The sequence below is a fragment of the Clupea harengus genome, chromosome 6 (genome assembly GCF_900700415.2).
Source record: "Clupea harengus chromosome 6, Ch_v2.0.2, whole genome shotgun sequence".
Lineage (NCBI taxonomy): Eukaryota > Metazoa > Chordata > Actinopteri > Clupeiformes > Clupeidae > Clupea > Clupea harengus.
Genome location: NC_045157.1, coordinates 12,390,071 through 12,409,044, shown reverse-complemented (window position 1 = coordinate 12,409,044; position 18,974 = coordinate 12,390,071). Strand labels below are relative to the sequence as shown.

At 41.6% G+C, this 18,974-nt stretch overlaps 2 protein-coding genes and 1 long non-coding RNA gene across 3 annotated transcripts; all 3 read left to right on the top strand.

Moving 5' to 3' along the window:
- The first annotated feature begins 6,079 nt into the window (after positions 1-6,079).
- On the top strand, positions 6,080-8,670 carry LOC105899851 (Ig kappa chain V19-17-like). Its single transcript, XM_031568680.2, has 4 exons — positions 6,080-6,151; positions 6,317-6,658; positions 6,763-6,801; positions 7,160-8,670. Exons 1-4 carry the CDS (start codon positions 6,124-6,126, stop codon positions 7,324-7,326), a joined length of 576 nt encoding a protein of 191 aa, XP_031424540.1. The 5' UTR covers positions 6,080-6,123; the 3' UTR covers positions 7,327-8,670.
- A 1,923-nt stretch (positions 8,671-10,593) lies between these two features.
- LOC116220788 lies at positions 10,594-14,581 on the top strand. Its single transcript, XR_004163864.2, has 4 exons — positions 10,594-11,073; positions 13,520-13,604; positions 14,303-14,364; positions 14,551-14,581. It is a non-coding gene; the product is annotated as an uncharacterized LOC116220788 (long non-coding RNA).
- LOC116220787 lies at positions 14,579-17,579 on the top strand. The gene is made up of 3 exons (XM_031569031.2): positions 14,579-14,836; positions 14,993-15,300; positions 16,874-17,579. Exons 1-3 carry the CDS (start codon positions 14,670-14,672, stop codon positions 17,242-17,244), a joined length of 846 nt encoding a protein of 281 aa, XP_031424891.1. The 5' UTR covers positions 14,579-14,669; the 3' UTR covers positions 17,245-17,579.
- The last annotated feature ends 1,395 nt before the right edge of the window (positions 17,580-18,974 follow it).

The following is an 18,974-nucleotide window of genomic DNA, read 5'->3' as shown; positions in this document are numbered from 1 at the left end:
CATGCACAAGTCTTCTCCTCCTTGGATTTGACCGCGGGGTACTTCCAAGTGGCTGTAGCTGAACAAGACAGGAGAAAACCGCTGTAACCACGCCCTTCGGGCTGTACCAATGGACACGCATGCCCTTCGGGCTCTGCAATGCGCCAGCGACATTTCAGCGTCTAATGGGGGTGGTCCTGGGTGACTTGGCGTTCGAGTGCTGTTGGTTTACCTAGACGATGTCCTAGTATTTTCAAGGGACTTTGAAAGTCATTTGGAGAAGTTAGACCTTGTTCTCGGGCGCTTGCGTGAACATGGGTTGAAACTCAAGCCCCAAAAGTGCTTCTACTCAGGAGTGAAGTTCAAATTTCTCGGGCATGTTGTGTCAGCTGAGGGGGTGCGGGTGGATATGGAGAAAGTGAGGGCCCTGGAGGATTGGCCTGCCCCCCGCTCTGTAAAAGAAGTCAGACAGGTGGTGGGCTTCATGTCTTATTACAGGCGATTTGTCCCTGGTTTCGCACAATTGGTGAAGCCGTTACATGCACTGATGGGCAAGGAAAAAAAGGGTGCTGCTAAGGCTACATTAGCACAATTTTTCTGGAGCGAAGAGTGCCAGGCAGCGTTTGATAGTCTGAGGAAGTGTCTGACGGCGCCTCCCATACTGGCATATCCTGACCTTAGCTTACCCTTCATTGTCACTACGGATGGGAGTGGTTTAGGTCTTGGGGCGGTCCTGAGTCAAACACAAGAAGGGGTGGAGCGGGTGATAGCCTTCGCCAGCAGGGGTTTGCGGGGGTCCGAAAGAAATGACAGAAATTATAGTGCCTTTAAACTCGAGCTCCCTTGCCCTAAAGTGGCAGTCACTGAAAAATTCCGTGACTTGTTGCTGTATGCTGTCATTACAGACCACAACCCCCTGAGGTATTTAGAGACCGCAAACCTCAGTGCAGTGGAAGAAAGATGGGGTGGCCCAGTTGGCCGAGTTCAATTTTGAGGTGCACTATAAGGCCGGGCAGGATGACCAAAACGCTGATGTGTTGTCTCGCATTCCAGTGGCTGCAGAACCTGAAGTTGAGGACGTAGAGAAGGATTTCCTAGTTATAAAAGAAGAGGAAGTGCGTGCCTGCTTGTGGCCCACTGGTGAAGTTAGGCAGTCAGAGTCAGTGGCACAATTCAGCAAGTCAGTCCAGGGTGCGAAGCCAGATCTGCGGCACAGCTGGGAGGAGCTACGGGAATTACAGGTACAGGACCCTGACATAAGCCCAGTGCTGACTGCTCTGAAAGCGCATGAAAGACCCGCAAAACAAATGGTGCGCACAATGAATTGGCCGCAACGGAAACTTATGGTCAGTGGGAGCGGCTCAAAGTGCAGCATGGCGCCCTGTTCCGGTGTGTACAAGATCCTCGAGATGGTGAAGAGGTACGCCAACTGATCGTGCCAGTGTCCTTCCAACGGCATGTGTATGAGGCACAACATGACCATGGTGGACACTTCCGTGAGCGGGGCACGATGGAGGCCTTGCAGCGGAGCTATTATTGGCCTGCTATGACTAAAGATGTGAAGTGCTGGGTACAGCAATGCAAGCGCTGTGCCCTAACGAGAGATGTATTCCCAAAATCCCAGGCGCCCATGACCTGCACAAATGTGGTGGCCCCTCTGGAGGTGCTCGCCATGGATTATACTCTGTTGGAACCATCTGCTGGAGGCTATGAAAATGTCCTTGTACTTACAGATATGTTTACAAGGTTCACGATTGCAGTGCCAACCAAGGACCAAACTGCACGTACAACAGCGACTGCTTTAATCAAAGAACTGGTTTGTGAATTATGGCTGTCCTGCCAGATTACATTCCGACCAAGGCCGTAATTTTGAGGCGAGTGTCATTAAAGAGCTCTGCCGTTCTTATGGGATTGCCAAGAGTAGGACAAGCCCCTACCACCCTCAGGGCAATGCCCAGTGTGAACGTTTTAAGAGGACGATGCACGACATGTTAAGAGCTCTACCCGTAGAAAAGAAAAGAAATTGGAAGGAGCATATCCCAGAGTTGGCCATGGCATATAATGGTCATATACATTCCTCAACTGGGTATGCTCCCTTTTACCTGCTTTTCGGAAGGGATGCAAGACTCCCGAGGGACATTTTTGCAGGCAAGGACCTGGGAGAAAGTGATGTGGACAACCTTGATGACTGGGTCCTGGGCCATCACCAGCGACTACAGGCAGCAGCTGATGCGGCCCGTAAGGCAGGGCAAGAGGCCTCTCAGAAGCGCAAGAGGATAGAGAGGTAGAAATAAAATCCAGGATCGATGGGAGTCAGAGCCCTACCTCGTTGTAGCACAAAACCACCCTGATATGCCCGTTTTCACCATTAGGCCTGAGGCTGGCGGCCCTACTAGAGTTGTACACCGTGACCAGCTGAAACCCTGTGTTTTCGAAGTCCCCATCTTGGGAAACCAATCCCAATACTCATAAACCCCACACTCAAGATAGGGCCCAGTATCAGTCGATGTCTGACACCTGTGATGCAATCTTTTTGGCCCTGCAGTATTCCCCACACCACTCAGAACCACCATCACTCCCCCGCAGTACATCACCTGACACAGAGAGGGCAGGGAGATCTAGTAAACAGTCAGAAGTGGGTGGAGACCAGGGACCCTTGGGTGGTGAAGTTAGAGGGCGGGTCACCGTCTGGGGGACGCAGATGAGTCTAGCACAGACAGTGAAGATTTGCCAGGCCTACTCGGCCTCAGAGAAGCACAAGGGGTCAACTTCCCGGGAGGTTTAACGACTATGTTCTTAAATAGACTGGTGATTGTGTTTTGTTTTTGTTTTAATATTTGTGTGCTAATGTACCCATGTATGCTTTATGTTGATTGTGAATGTTCCACCTTAATTCCTACCAGTTAAACCAGCTGGGACAAAGGTAACTGATGGACAATTGTCACTGCCCCCCAGTGCTGTGGAGAAGTCTTGGTAGTGGCAGAGTTTGAAAAGGGGGAATGTGACGAGCCCATGACTGACCATCTTGGACCAATGGGAAGATGGGAGGAGACAACTCGTATGGAGAGCGTGAGGGGGGCGGAACTTCCAGCAGAAGAACGTTTTTTTTTTGAGAGAAGATGGCAGCGCAGTGTGATAGCCTGTGAGGTGTGTTTCAAACGAACTGATAAACTGTAAGGCAGGAAGAACCGGGGGACGGCGGGCGAGTCTTACTGAGAAGACGCGTCGGAGTCCACGGTAAACTGCAGGTTCAGGTGTATTGCCCTCTCCACGCTCTCCCTTCCCCTCCCCTCGTGTCTCCTCCAGTGAGTATTCTGCCACTTGACATTCTCCACAGTAGCACTGGGCTTGGAGTTAGCTATTGCTACTGCTACCGCTACCGCTACCGCTATTGCTACTGCTACAGCTACGGCTACAGCTGCAGCTACAACGAAACCAAGTGTATGATACGTGAAATGGACACGGTTGACTGACTTTTACGTGAGTGAAATGGACACTATTGACTGACTTGTGAAGTGAGCGGCACGAACTTTATGGACAGTTCCATTACGGCATATGGACTTAATGCCTACCGTGGTGCAGTGCACTTGAATTACCTGCATAGAAGTTTACTGCTATAAATGTTCTATTTTGTTGTTTGCATTAAGTGATGTGTGACCCTATATGTTCCATTATCTGAATGGTAAATGTTTAATTTGGTTTGAATTGAATTGTGTTGAAGAAAAGGTTTAGGGTGATAATATATGTTCCATTATCTGAATGGTGTTTAAGAGAAAGGTTTACTGTGAAAATAGCTGTTTGTAATTGAAGACCCACTCCAAATGAATGTTGTTTGTTATTAGTATTATTATACTGCCTGGGAAAATAAGTTCTGTGTCTAGAAAAATAAATGTTTTATTTTTCCAGTTAAGGAAATCTGGTCTGCGAGTTCACAGGAAGGGACAGGGTTGTTAGGGTGAATAAATAGTTATCTAGGTTAACACATCACTGACCTGAACTCCTAGCCCTTTGGGATATCTGACGGGGAATTCTCACCCGTTACACTTAGAACAATCTCTAAATTGAAATATTAAAAAAAAAAATGCTGAAGATTGCTGAACACTCGTTATGACCACAAAACTTCTATCCTCTTGGGAACAATATCTGAGCGTGGCAGAAACTAGATTTTCACAAATGATCCAACCCACAGCTCAGACTGTGCTGAATCAGATGTCTGCTACTCTCTAAACAGAGCAGGCTCAAGAGTGTAGCTTCTCCCAAGGGAGAACTACTCAACACTCTGATGTGAATATGGAGCTGAAGGCTCACACACTCGAATTAAGCTTTAGCTTGCCCATGGTGAACTTGCTAGTGCAAAGACTCAATTCCGTCTGAGAATTCCAATCTCAAGACTGTTACTACGATCTACGGCACATATTTTCCCAAGATTAAGTAAGTTTACTCACCAAAGTGTTGTGTCAGAGAGCACTAGTGACAGGCTGCATTGCTGGTACTTGTGTACTTGTGTACTTGTACTGTAACAATAAAGGACTACTACTACTACATAAGCCAAGCTGAAAGATATGACCAGAGATTTCCAGAGTGTCAAGACAGCGGCCGACACATTTGTCCAGTGGGCCAACAATCAGTCACACAGGTAGCATGCGAGCGAAGCTTTTCGATGCTGAAATATATCAAAAACAGGCTCAGGAGCTCACCTCTCAACAGCACCTGGAGGCTTTTATGTTGATGGCTACTCAGAGATGTTGGACAGTGAGAAAATCATAGATGGTGTTGCAGAAAAGAGTGAGCTGCTGCAAAAACTACTCATGTAGTGAGGTAATAATAACACATGTGTACTGATATTGTTTTTCATTACCATGTGACTATAATGCACCTGGGCCGGCAGAGTTAGTTTAGGTTCTGTTACTTAACTTATTGTTTTGTTATGCACCTTCAACACCCCTACACACACACACAATCACACACCCAGCATGCAACACTACTGATACCACTGATGTTCACACCCCATCGTATGTTCTGTTTTGTTCATTTCTACACAATAGTTCATACTAATTCTACCCTCTGATTCCAGTTTCTTTATTGTGTGGTCTTTCTCTGCTGACATTCATTCCTTAAGGCTCTGTAGTTATACGTATAACCATCTGATACTAGCCCAGAGTTAAGCATATTGATCTAGCAAACTATACCTACCTTGGAGTGTTACAATAGCCAGTATCATTTTATTCCATGTGTCCATCCATGCAAATTGGTGGATCCAAATGTTATAAAAAAAAACATATATGATGTAATTTCTTTGTAATCATCCAACATAATGTTAAGTGTATGGGTATTTTTCCAAGTAGGCCACTGACTGGTCGATACGTGCGATGCATTGAGTGGGCAACGCGCCATGTATTGAGTGGGCAGCGCACCGTGTATTGAGTGGGCCGGTCTGACAGTAACTCCCGGGCCACTTTTTTCCCCCAGTCTGCCCCTGTAAGTAGCCCATTTCCTGTAAGTCTTGCCAGGGTTATGTCTAAAACTACGTGTTCACACATATCTTACATAACCAGATATGATTGACACTCAGCTGCAAAGGTTGCATCACACCTTTTTTTCTCGTTAGGTTTTTGTTTCCTTTCATGTGAAACTGACCTACATGACACAGAGAGCTTCCCTTATAGCAGACCCAGATTTCCATCCTGCGGAGCACCCTTTAATGCATGTTTAGCTGAAAAAGGAACTGACAGAGGGATTTGTCTTTATTTATAGTAAATAAATATGTTGTATTTATAGTAAATCATATTGTTCTGGACAAGGCATATGCTGGATACGGTGTGTTTTCACAGATACGTTTTAATGAATTTCTGATATCTTTTAACTCTCCGGTTAAGTTTCCAAGGAATGAAGTTTATCATTGGGTTAATGAAGGCAGTTTGATAAGCACAATTTTAACATTTACACACGCACAAACAAATATAAAAAGAACAATGTACATCCGCTCATGTGTGGTTAGGCTGACAATTATCTTGAAACCTGTGGTCACAGTATGGTTCTTCCTGTTGCATATGACATGGTGATCAACACCACAGCCTGTACTGGTTTTGTAAAGGAAGTGAGCAGGCAGTGCGTTACTTCGTATAAGTTGGTCCTTGATCTGGTATGGCTCTCTGCATCGTCTTTGGCCTTAGTAAGAATTTTAAATACATTTTAAATTTTTGCTCTCTCCGTGTATTACTGAATATTGTCAGTACTCCAATTAGGTTTTGATTAAATAGACTGTTGATTTGCCATAGCTGTAATTCTGTAAAAACTTTGTGGTAATAACAGAATGTCATGTGCCTTGTATTTTCAGGTTTGGTTTCTCTGAGTGCATCGCTTGAATGGGGGAAAGTGCAACTCGGAGAGAGCGTGACCCTCCGTTGTGACATTTCCTTCTATCACGAGACAGCCTGGGTGAGGCACAAGCCTGATCAGATCCCAGTGATCCTCCTGGTCGCAGGGCCAAACCGCCCTGATGGCAGCATCAACAGCAAAAACCACGTCAGCCCTCGTTTCACGGCAGTGGCAAACAAAAGCAGTGAAATCAATGACTTGAGAATCAGCAATGTGACCTTGGAGGATCTGGCTCTGTTTTACTGCATGGGCAGAGTGGAGGGAAAGCAAACATTTGGAAGAGGCACCAGACTCTACCTAGGTGAGAAGTATTACAATATTAAACACAATGTGATATTTACAATCTTGTAAGGATATTTGTCCTTGAGAACATCACATGCAACATTTTATTTGTATTTGTTTTAGCCCTTGCTGAAGGAGACAATGGCACGCTAACCACAAAGGGTAAGGGATATTTAAAGCAGCCCTATGTCTTATGTTTACTGCAGCAAAGAAAAGTCAAATGTACTACAGTGACACATGGCTAGTTCCATTCATTATGCACTAGTGACTTGTTAGCTCAATGGGCATGTACCTTATTCGCCCCTTAGTTTTGGAATTTTATTTTGTAATCCTCAAGTAGGCACAGTGGCTGATACTATACTATTATACTCATGACATTTGGACAACAGCAGCAGTGGCATATGGTGCCGTGACAGAAGTGGAGAGTTTTTATAGACTGTGTTTGTCGTTCACACTATTAGGTAGTGGTCGCAGTTTTGTTCTGCCCAATTCTTAATGCGATCATTCTCTCTCTCTTCAGCCCCATTTGAGACTGAAGACCATCATTCCAACCTGTACTTGCTCTTTTCTGGCATTCGGGCCATTGGGCTTCTGGTATTTTTATCAGCTGTACTGACTGTCAACATCCAAACAAAAAAGGAAATTACTAATCAGGCACGGGCAAAAAAATACTCACGTACTGGTTAACACACATTTTTCTACAGTCGTTATTCAACATTGTTTATTTTAATGAAGTCTATTTTAAAATGGCAAAGTCACTAATGTTAAAATTCCAAACATTAATGATGTTGATGATTACATTCTGAGTATCTCTCTTTGTATTCACACACCTCACCTGGTCAACTATCAGTCTCTCAAATGTGAATAAGAAAATTATCCCCTTTGTTTTTCTTTCTACAATGTTCAGTTATGAAGTCTAAATGATAAAAATATAATACGTTTTCGCTTATGAAAGTATATAAGTTTGCTGTTTTCTCAAATAATCATCGAATTATCTCACCAACTATCACAAGTACACAACAAGATTAAAAGAAATATAGGGATAAAGCATGACTTGGCAGTAACTTTAATACATTTACCCCAGCTTCTTTTTTTTATCCTTTGTGCATTTTGCTATACGCTCAACTGCTCTTTTGGATCACATATTTTTGTAACTGGCTCAAACATGCATAAGCTAATATAGCTTTACATAGGCTAATATAGAAATGTGATCATCATTGCAATCCGTTGGCTTGACCCAGGTGTCGCTGCAGGCCCACTGTAATCGTTCCCCCCTTACTCTAAACCACAGATATGGGTCTACTCAGAAGTCATGCATCTGGCTCTAATCAAAATTCCATTAAGCTGCAATAGGAAAACCTACATGCACCTACCAGTTTTGACACCCAGGTCTCCATCAGGCAAGATTCTGTAACGTTACTAAACCACACAAACATTTGTGCAACTGTTGCAGTCCCACAAGTTCTGTGGCATCTGGGTTATACAAATTGGCAGGTGCACGACCAGCCAAAATGACACCAACGTGTCCCACGCAAGTTCGTTGTGGTGCGCGGTGCAGTGTGCAAGGACGGGAACAGCAAGTATACATTTCCACAGTGCCTTTCCTCACTCAGAGGATGTCGCCACCAAGTGCGCATGTGCGAACTCTAAAATCCACACGGTTAGGGCAACAGTGAAGCTGTCAGAAGTATAGACAGTATATCACAGCAGTATATCACAGTCGACTTGTAAATTGATTAAGATTTAGATTTTTTTATTAAGTTGTTGTATAGGCTAGTTATCTGGATTGGCCTACATTATCACCCTGACCACACGTCATTGCTACTTTGGTAAAGCTGGAAAGATATTCACAGACACAAATTATGTCTCTTTCCAAAGAAGATACATGATTCCTATGTGCAGCCAGTTTCGAAGTGAGTGTGTAGGGACCGTCTACAAATTGCAACGCCGAAAAGAGATACTACAACCAATAGCTTCCCTCTTACACACTGTAGTCTCATCAAAGTCACTTCATAAATCACCTATTGATTATACTACAACACTTAGTTTGGGAAAAAGGACTTCTGCATAATTTGAAGGATTCTTTTTCCAAACTAAATGTTGTAGTATAACCAGCAGAGACCACTGATGTGAGAAGTGATTTTGGTGACACTACACTGTAAAATAAGTTATTGAATATTTTTCCCAATAAGAATACCGTAAATTACGCAAAAGCCTTTTTTTGCATATTTGTTTGTAGTACCTCTTTACCAATAGCCTTGTCAAACACTGTATCGCCTCATAACACAGTGGTCAAAGTAACAATGTATTTCACAAACATTGGATGATTGGTATTAAAAAAGATATACATACACAGGGGCGGTTTTTCCTACAGGCGGTATAGGCGGTCGCCTAGGGCGCCACTCAGAGGGGGGCGCAAAAAACTGCGCCCAGCAAAAAAAAGAAAAAAAAACAAGAATTGTGTTGTTTTTTTTGCTGGACAGAGTTTTTTTGCGCCTTCTTCTATATCTCCAACCAATATTTTGACATAAAAATAAATAAATCTAACATTAGGGTAAAATGAGGCAAAAATCGAAAACGGAAGGGGTAGGCTACGTCCTTGGTGTTGTCAGAACATGCTAGCACAGTGAGGTGTTTGGTTAGAGAGTGTGTGTGTGTGTCCAAGAAACTTTGAAGAACGAAATAATGAAGAGGCAAAAGCCATCCGGGGCGCAATTTAAGAAGAAAAGAAAGGAAGAAGAAGAGAAACGTGCCAAGGAGAAAGGTAAATCCTTAAATCCTGTTCTAGCCTAGAATGAATTCCAGATAAGAAAACGTTCACGAATGCGTGAATTGCCCGGGCACTTTAGTGGAGTTAAGAGGAAAAGATGTACCTTATCATTGAAAGTTTTCCTACTCCCTGTCACATAGTTCTTTAAGGATTTTACAGAGGCGGGTAAATCAAAAATGATATGTCCATTTATTCTACATTATACAAAAAAGACATGATTAAAATAGGGGCGCCCATATAAAGCCAATAGCCAGTGCAACAACACTACACATATCTTACTCGTTGCATAGCACATCCATTAAGGAAGCCAAACACGGCAACTTGTCAACAAGTGAGGAATACTGGTAAAAATCCAAGTGTTGTATTGTCAACTTTAGCGAATGGATTGTATGTAATCTTGCTGGCCAGTGACTTGTGACGTTCCTTGTTATTGCCATTCAGTCGAAACATCAGTTCAAGTTCAGCTGTACCGCAATTTGCGTCATTTTGCGCCATAAAAATTTGAGTAATCATAGCAACGTTAGTTTTGGTGGAGCGAGCTAGCCAGTTTAATTAGACATTATTCAACTAATCAAGAGCTATGCATCTTGGAATAAAAAAATGTCAGGCTGTCCAAATACACAAAAATGCATAATAACTACATAATAGCTACATTTAACAAATGATGATAATACATACTTTTGTTATATCATTTTAGATTCACTTTTAGAAGACTAAGAAAACATTATTTGCAGGCGATTGAACAGGGGGCGTGGCCGGAGCGTAGTCCAGCACAGGCGTGACATTTTCTCAGTGATTTGTTCTTAATGTGTAATTAATGTTTGTTCATCGTTGCGATCGTTGTTGTGTTTATGTAAAAGAAATGCAGTCTTACCGGGCAAAATAGCGTTTGAAAGTTGCAATTCCGTTTTCGTGGGAAAAATAAATATTTTTTTATTTGGGGGGGGCAAATGTGCTAGGGCCGCCCCTGTACATACATATAAACAGCTCCAGCCAAGCTAACTTGTAAAACAGTGGCATTCTCTCTTTCAACGAGGCGAAATTACAACAAAAAGCTTTGCTGTCACCATAATCACCATAAAATATAAGGTAGGCCCCTTAACGAAAATTGGCATATAATAACGTGAAACGTTTCATTAAAAGTTATTTTACGTGTTATTGTTATAGAGATTTTCATGTCTCAAGTCATTTAATTCTGAGGAGGCCGGGGTTCCCCTGGCGATCCACTAGAAGTCACTACTGCACTTTTCGATGTTGCACTTTGTAGACGGTCCCTACGCACTCGCTTCACACCTGGCTTTTGACTGGCACATAGGGACCAAGGTTGTAGGCTACTTCGAGCTTGGAGGATAGCTCGTTTTGATAAAAATTAGGTTGTAGCTCGTTTTCTTCCTTATGGTTGGAAAAGACATCATCTGTGTAACAACGTTTCGCTTATGATTTATTGACCCGGGAACTTCGAATCTGTGAATAACTTTCCAACTTTACCGAAGTGTCATATCCTCGTGTGTAGGTGAAAGTGAAAGTGGCCACACATTCACTTTTATGTGAAAAACACAAAAAGAATATGTGATAATGGGATAATGGAAAGGAGTGATCAAGACTTGTCATCGCTTCATCTAAACTTTGTAACCCGCATAGGCTTACACTGTGAAACACTTCAGGTAAGCTTCAGGACAAGAATTAATGTCGGTGTGGAAGTTTGGGGGAAAATATATTTTACAAAATCAATATTTTACACTTACAGTCGCCGTAAGGCCTGTTTTTCCACTGCTGCAAATTGGCCATATCCAAATTGGTGTTGAGTTTCTCTCCTGATTCCACTTCTACACTATCCCAGCTTCACAACGAGACCAGCCATGACAAACACATTTTTTTCAACTCGTAACTACGACTACTAGTCATGGCTGGTCTCATTGGGAAGCTGAAATAGCGTAAAGTCCGATTCAAGAGAGAATCCAACGACAGTTTGGATGTGAATAATTGGTAGCGGAGTAAAACAGCTTACAGCGATTGTAAATGTTAATTAATGTTGATGCACTGTACTGTTCTTCCTAGCAGGCTTATTATTATTGCAGTGCATGCAAAACTTCAGCGTCATAACTAAGAGACTAATCTTATTTGGTCTGTACTTGTTCTCAGCCACCCTCACACTATTTTTTCTCTCTATTTGTATATGTTGCTAGTCTACATTTTAAAGTCATACCTGATCTATGTTCAAAATCTGAACTTTGCAGATGCAGAATTGGTGAATGCCCTAAAGTAAATGCATTTAATTTACTAGTCATACAAGCCCATATCTTGAAAAAACCAATCGTAATGAGTAATGAATGATAATTATTATTTGTGAATACCGCTCTCATTTTTAGTGTATTATTGAATTTGCTGCAAAGGTACAGTCCTCAATTCTGATGAAAGTTTGTTGATATTTGAGATTAACAGCTAATCAAATTATAGCTCTTCCTTCCATTCTCTTAAAGGAACGTGTTGATTGACTGGACTATTTTTAATAGCTAATTTTTCTGAATGTGAGGTGCTGGAGTCACAACGATAGTATAACAGAATTTGTGGTGCGTTTGACCAGTCTTATGCCCCGCCCCCCAGACACTTCTAGCCCTCATGGTACTCCTACCATGTCTGGTCAAACCGTCTCCACTGAGTTTCGCCCAGGAAAATAGTTAGGATTGATCAACTAGTACAATAAGGGCACACAGGTTCGTTCACTGAGGAAGCAGAGACGTGGTTTCCATAAATAATATATATATTGTATTAAATAAACCAAGAAAACACACAAATTTGTAGCTTCAGGAGAGAGTAGACAAGGGGCAACAGACAATAGCACCACTGACAAAGAAACAAAATATAAGCTGGACTGAGGCTTACCAGTAGAGGGAGATTATTAGGTAGCAAGGCAGTACCTCCGGAAGTCGCACCAAACGTGCTCCGCACACAAATGCACACACACCTAGTAAGAGTGAATTAACACATCAATTGGGTACATCACACAACAGGGGAGATACTACCACTAGGGGGGAGGATTGACCTCCTGACCTTGGGCACCCAGCATGACCAAAAGGATATTGACATCAAAACAAACAAAACCAAAACCAACAGCAGCGTTGTCAACCACCTCTATTCCGATAATCAACGGGCACAGAACTCAAGATGGCGCAGGGAACAGCTACCACACGTCAACAAGCTGCAAGCATTGTATAAAGAGTGGGCCAGTAGCTAGCTGGACAAAGCAGATGTTCATACACAGGGCGAGGACCCGAACATACCTGCACGCAGTGTATAATTAACGTACGATCTGACTCAGGGGAGTGAATCAGGAGATGGTCCGACAGCCGGGAGCAGGGACCCGACCAAACTAGAATTAGCCACAGACGAGCGAACTGGTGGACTTGAGTTGGCAGCAACGGGTACCGTGAGCCTTTGTCAGCATACGCAGACAGACGCATGCCCAGATGGCACCTTGTTATTGGGGCTGCACAGACAAATAGACTGCCAACTACCTATGTGGAGAGAAGACAGGGCAGGGAGAAATAAACAAGCTGTGCCGTGACGACAAATTAACCCATCCTGCTACACTAGGAAAACAAGGAATATGTATGACATCTTAGCTTAGCATATACTGTATGCTGGTGGGACGAGAAGACTCAGGCCCTGCTCTAGTATGCCCTCCCTGTCTGCATGGTCAACTTGTGACTGTTTTATTTCACTCTCGTGCACAAAAGAGGGAGTTCATGAAGCAGAGGATGATTCTGGCAGGCAGGACACAAATTATTGTGTGATCTAGGTGCATTTCTTAGACTGATTGAATAATACCATGAATGTTGAGTTACTTATATTTACCATTCATACCATATTTCCATATAGTATGTCCACTAATATCCTCACTGATATCTAGTTTATAACATTTCTATCATTTCAGGGTAATGTCTGACATTATAGGTGATAGTGTTCCAATTTGCTGTTTTAGTAATATGTACTCTTCTACTACTACTACTGCTGTTCTACGACACTTTGCACAGTTAGTATGTAATTGATATGTTACTCAAGTTTAAACTTGCATGCTGGACATCCATGATGACTATTTCCCGTCTTTAGGAGTTTGGAGTGGATCATTCTGACTCTCACGTTAATCAGCTGGACTACCAGAGGGATTTGGACTCCATGATCATCAGCTTTACGTGTAAGTGTGAGGGACCGAGGCGGCCACCATACGTTTTGGGATGTGGGCGACTGGAGTTGGTGGTGAAGATGGGAAAAAACATTGCAGGAGATGGTGGCTTTCTTAGAAAAATAGATCTATTTATTTACATGGGGGATCCTCTTCATCAACCCCAAAACGAGGGCACAAAATAAACAAACATAAATCAAAACACATAGAGTACTCACAAAACTAAGCAGACTCAAATTGAGGCAGACTCAAATTGAGTCAGACTCAAATTGAGCACAATTGAGGCACGTTGAACTAGGCACATTGAGCTAGGCACATTGAGCTAGGCACATTGAGCTAGGCGCATTGAGCTAGGCACGTTGAGCTAGGCACGTTGAACTAGGCACGTTGAGCTAGGCACGTTGAGCTAGGCACGTTGAGCTAGGCACGTTGAGCTAGGCACATTGAGCTAGGCACATTGAACTAGTTGTTTAAACTAGGCACATTGAACTAGTTGTTTAAAAAACACTTGTGTGTTCTTTGAGTATAGCTACAATGATCTGACATCCTAGAGTCAGGAATATGGCACTCTGGTTATGGGTATAATTATGGGTTTATCACCATTAACAATGGAACATTTTATAACAGAGCCTTCATGTTGTCAGTTTGTATTAATTAGGGCATAATGTGATAAAGAAGTGATCATATGGTATGGTAATGTTTGTTTACAGGCAAGACCCCCTTTAGTTGCTCATGGAGTGGATGCTGGTGTGCTGCTTATGGATCTATTTAGGTCAGTGCAAAATCATCAATATTGCAAGTAATATTTTCATATAGAAAACACTATGACAAGCAAACAAGCATGTACAAATTAAGTGACAATCTTAATATTTTGCAACAGATGCAATTAAAAAGAAAAACAAAACATATAGTATTTATTTGTTTTTAAAGTAAGCATCTGATTTTTGTAACAACCCAGGCACTGCTGCTGCTCTTGATGTTGTGAAAGTGAAGATTGGGGACCCTGTCACACTTGACTGTGACACAAATGTGAAGAACAAGGGTTCTTATGAGATTCTGTGGAAAGCTCTCGACCGCATGGTGGCCAAATCTGTCAACGGAACCCTCAGCCAAGGCTGTGGGTTTAAGGACAGATTGTATCTTGAGGGTGTATCCCTCACCATAACACACACTCAGTACGATGATCATGGTCAATATGAATGCTGGTATGACGGACAACATCAGAAATCTTGGTCATTGCAGATTATAGGTATGCCTATTTCACAAACAACCAAATTGAAGTTCAACATCTTATGATATGATATAATATGATATGATTTAACATCAAGATACATCTATCGCATTCTGTCTTTTAGTGGCATTTCAACATTTAATTTTCTTCTGTTTTACATCTTTTTTTTAGACATTCCCAAGAATCTTACAGCAACTGTTGGACAGCCTGTCTGGATTCCCTGTTATGAAAAAAAACTAAAAAAGTGCAGTAAAGACGGAAGGGCAAATGAAATATCTTTTGAATGGTGGAAAGACAAAAACCCTGTACCTGTATTTCAGATGGAGAAGGGTGCAAAAGTTGCAAAGGGGAGAGCAGAGGAGTCACCTGATGTAAAACAGGGAAATTTCTCTCTTTACTTTCCCAAGGTATATTTTTCTGACAGTGGGACCTACCGGTGCAGTGAACACGATGACAGTACTATTCTTCAGCTGAAAGGTACGTTTGCAGAATTTGTTATGATGTTTAAAGGAGCAATATCCAGACGTAATTCCGAATTCAAAATATTGGAGAGAGGAGAAGAAAGTGCAGGTCCTAGTAAGGCTGAGGATCTAGAGGAAGAGCAACAGAGAGTCAAGTTAACATGTGTTATCTCCGTGAGATTAGTAATTGAAATCCGTAAAAATCCGCGAGCCATAACCACCGTCCACACATACACACAAAAGACAACACGGGGAAGCATTGTTACATTTGCAAAGCATTTCGTAAACAGGTCTGGTTGGTCTCAAGATAAGAAGTTGTTCAGTGAGGCTGAATATTGAAACTTTGTTGACTAGTAGCCTAAAACTGACAATAGTGAGCCGCACAGTGCGAACATGGTCTCTGGTTTTGCAGCTTTTTAGAAGGATGTCAATGCTTTTTTGGCCAGGTAGAATCAAACATTACCTCTGTAGGTCCAGTTCGTTTGCTTATTTCCATTGTGGTCGCAAGCTCTGTTCTGCTCTCTGATCTGGCATACAGTTGAGGAGAGAATCACACAGGCCAAAACACAAACTGAAGTTCCGCTCTGGAACGGAAATTTTAAAAGGAGATTATACTGGCTGTAGCGTTGTTTTTGGAGAAGCCAGTATTTTAGTTTAGCATGCTTCCTTAATCTCTGATATCATATCATGTTCATTTTATGATTTAGTACAGTAAATATATTACATACCGGTCCTTTAAATATATGACTCCTGTAAATGATTTGATTCATAGAAATGTTTTATTCATGTCAGTAGCTCAGACTGCAAGATGACCACTCACTTCCAGTCTATTATATATGATCATTCAATTATAATCACTTCGTTCAGTTATGGAAAAATAAGCATTCCCCTGGAAGATCCTTCTGGCAGCAGAAACTGATTGTATGAATGTTATATTATCTGCTATGCTATTTGAAATATTTCCAATCCAAATTTTGACGCATAGGAAAAGAAGTCTGTAAATAATCAATGCAGAGTGGGGGTTTTCTTACAGAATTACTCTCACCAGGATACATGGGCAACTAGACACGGTGTTGTCATATGACATTTTACTTTCTGCATGTTAAAGACTAGATATGGTGTTGTCATATGTAATTCTACTTTCTGCATGTAAAAGATTAGATATGGTGTTGTCATATGTCATTCTTCTTTCTGCATGTTAAAGAGCGACACCACTATCCAAGAGCAGTTGGAGGGAATGGATCAGTGTACTTGGTTATAAACGGAGAGAACATGCACATTTTTTGACAGATCTTAAACCAGTGACTAGAATAGGAAACTGTATTATGAGCTTCAAGCTTTGGACGTTTTAGTTTTGACCCTGTCAGAGCAAACATGAGCAATTCAATGGGCGGGTTACTACCTTGCTAAAGAACTCAATCAATCAATCAAAAAATCATGGACCTGATCAACGTTTTACTATTTGGACATTCCAAATGATGAAAACAATCGAAACGATGTATTTCATGTGTGTAAAGACCATGCTAAGTAGAATGCATTATTCTTAAGGGGAATTTTCTGACAGTACCGTATTGTGACTTTTTTTTCAGTTCACAAGGAAGAAATCAAAGTTTCAATGAATGAAGATGTCTCCCTTCACCTTTATACAGTCGATCCTGTTGAGGTGTATTTCCAAAAGGATCATTCCAGCAAACCTGTTTTACTGTGTGGAGATAATCTATGCGAACAGAACTGGAAATACAACAGCAACACACAAACAATTGAGTTGGTTGCTGTAATGGAGGGAAATTTAGGGACATACACTGTGAAAGATAAAACGAAAAAATATGTATTTTGCGAATACATTTTGATATCTCTTGCTGACTCCAAGTCAGATTATCAACTGAACACTGGCATAGGGATTGGTTTTTGCCTGGTCACTTTTGCATGCAGTATATGTGTATACTGTTTGACGGTGTGATTGTAGGTAGAAGTAGGCAATGCGGTCAATTGTTAGTTGTAACTTGTTTGCATTGGACTACTTTTATTTGAACAATGGCTTTTGATTGTTAATTTCCATTTGTAAATATTTTTGTACCTACTTTTATCCCTAAATAACATTTATCCAACAAACTTAACTTCATTACATTCAATTGAATATAGATAAACAAAAAAAGAAACATGCCCTAAGCAATTCACAAGCAACGTACATTTTGCACTTACATTTTGATATGGACTGCTGACTGGAACTAGAGATGAACACCATAATCTCTGATGAACAATGGGACATTTCATGCAAGCAGGGACACAGAGTAACCAGAAGTCCTAACTGGAGGGAATTTGGATGGAAGATTAAAATTAGATACTTCAGAACTGCACTTATAACATCTAAATGGAGCAATACCTCAGCACAATGTTGGAGGGGTTGTGGCATGGTGGGAGACATCACACATGTATTTTGGGACTGTCCAAAGTTATCAGAATACTGGCAACAAGTACAAATAAAAACATGTATATTTATAGACCATCACACTTTATTTTAGGGATATTGCCTGATAACCTTGAAGAAAATCCTGATTGCTAGGGTCCAAGACATCCATGGACTGTTAACCCCATTAGCCTAAGACTTGTACCCGTGGCACTTAATGTAAACTGGTTATGGGTTCATGTTAAAAATGATTGGATCTGAAGTACTGTATGACTCTATTTGATAAAAGGAAATAAAAAGTTTAAAAAAATAATCTACACCTTGCCTTTTGGATTTAGCTTTTCCTGGTCTGTTTTGCATGCATCGTCTACTGTAGTAAAAATCAATACTGTAAGAAGGCTCTATGTAGGACTAAATGCAAGCCACACACAGTCACATAGGCCGAATTTTAAATTTCTCCCCTCAGTCCTCAAATGTGAATAGGTCATTTAGAATGGTACACATAGCTGTGGTCAACCTTGTGTGTGTGTGTGTGTGTGTGTGTGTGTGTGTGTGTGTGTGTGTGTGTGTGTGTGTGTGTGTGTGTGTGTATACAGACGGGCTCCAGAATCCACAGCACCTCCCCAGCCAGAAGCCTTTAATCTCCTCAACTGTATTCCTCCTTGCTTTTCATGATGACAGGTTGCAGCTATTCTCCTTCCTCTCAGGTTCATTTGAACCCTTTGTATAAAGAGCAAAGTGTAGTTTTATAAGTTCAGCTGACCTGTGTCTATGCTGAATAAAAAGTGTCCATCCAAATTACAATAAAATGTCTCTGTCTAGTTTCTACTAACTTCTCAGTAGGCCCTTGCCTACGCAACACACTGTAATGCTCAAAGCTGACTCCTGGGATGAAAGGCTTCAGGTGTAGTTGTTGCTTAGCTAGTCTTGGGTTCAGATCACAAGTAGGCTGTTCATTCATTCATTAGTTGTGCTAATTGCAAAGTGGAACTATTTTAAGTATACTTCAGCAGACATCATAATGCTTATAGTCTTTATTTCATACATATTTACACTTCTACTTTAAAGTAGCCCATAGCCTAAACACACTTATATGTAATTATATATTATCCTAATTAAATGATTAATTATATAGAGTTCAAATATATTAACAACAGACAGCAAATGTATTGATATTAGAATAATACTGCGCCCCAAAGTTCTTGAACTTCCACTTTATCATTGTCCTGGGGGAAATCTGCTTTTCAGGCAGGCACAAAAACACTGGACACAGGAATACATTT

Bases quoted from the DNA above. Each gene is read 5' to 3' on its own strand.
- LOC105899851 (XM_031568680.2), top strand. From the start codon at position 6,124: ATGGCTCTCTGCATCGTCTTTGGCCTTA. The intron at 6,659-6,762 runs GTGAGAAGTATT...TATTTGTTTTAG, and splicing joins AGGCACCAGACTCTACCTAG to CCCTTGCTGAAGGAGACAAT. The intron at 6,802-7,159 runs GTAAGGGATATT...CTCTCTCTTCAG, and splicing joins TGGCACGCTAACCACAAAGG to CCCCATTTGAGACTGAAGAC.
- LOC116220787 (XM_031569031.2), top strand. From the start codon at position 14,670: ATGGTGGCCAAATCTGTCAACGGAACCCTCAGCCAAGGCTGTGGGTTT. The intron at 14,837-14,992 runs TATAGGTATGCC...CATCTTTTTTTT, and splicing joins AAATCTTGGTCATTGCAGAT to AGACATTCCCAAGAATCTTA. The intron at 15,301-16,873 runs GTACGTTTGCAG...CTTTTTTTTCAG, and splicing joins TACTATTCTTCAGCTGAAAG to TTCACAAGGAAGAAATCAAA.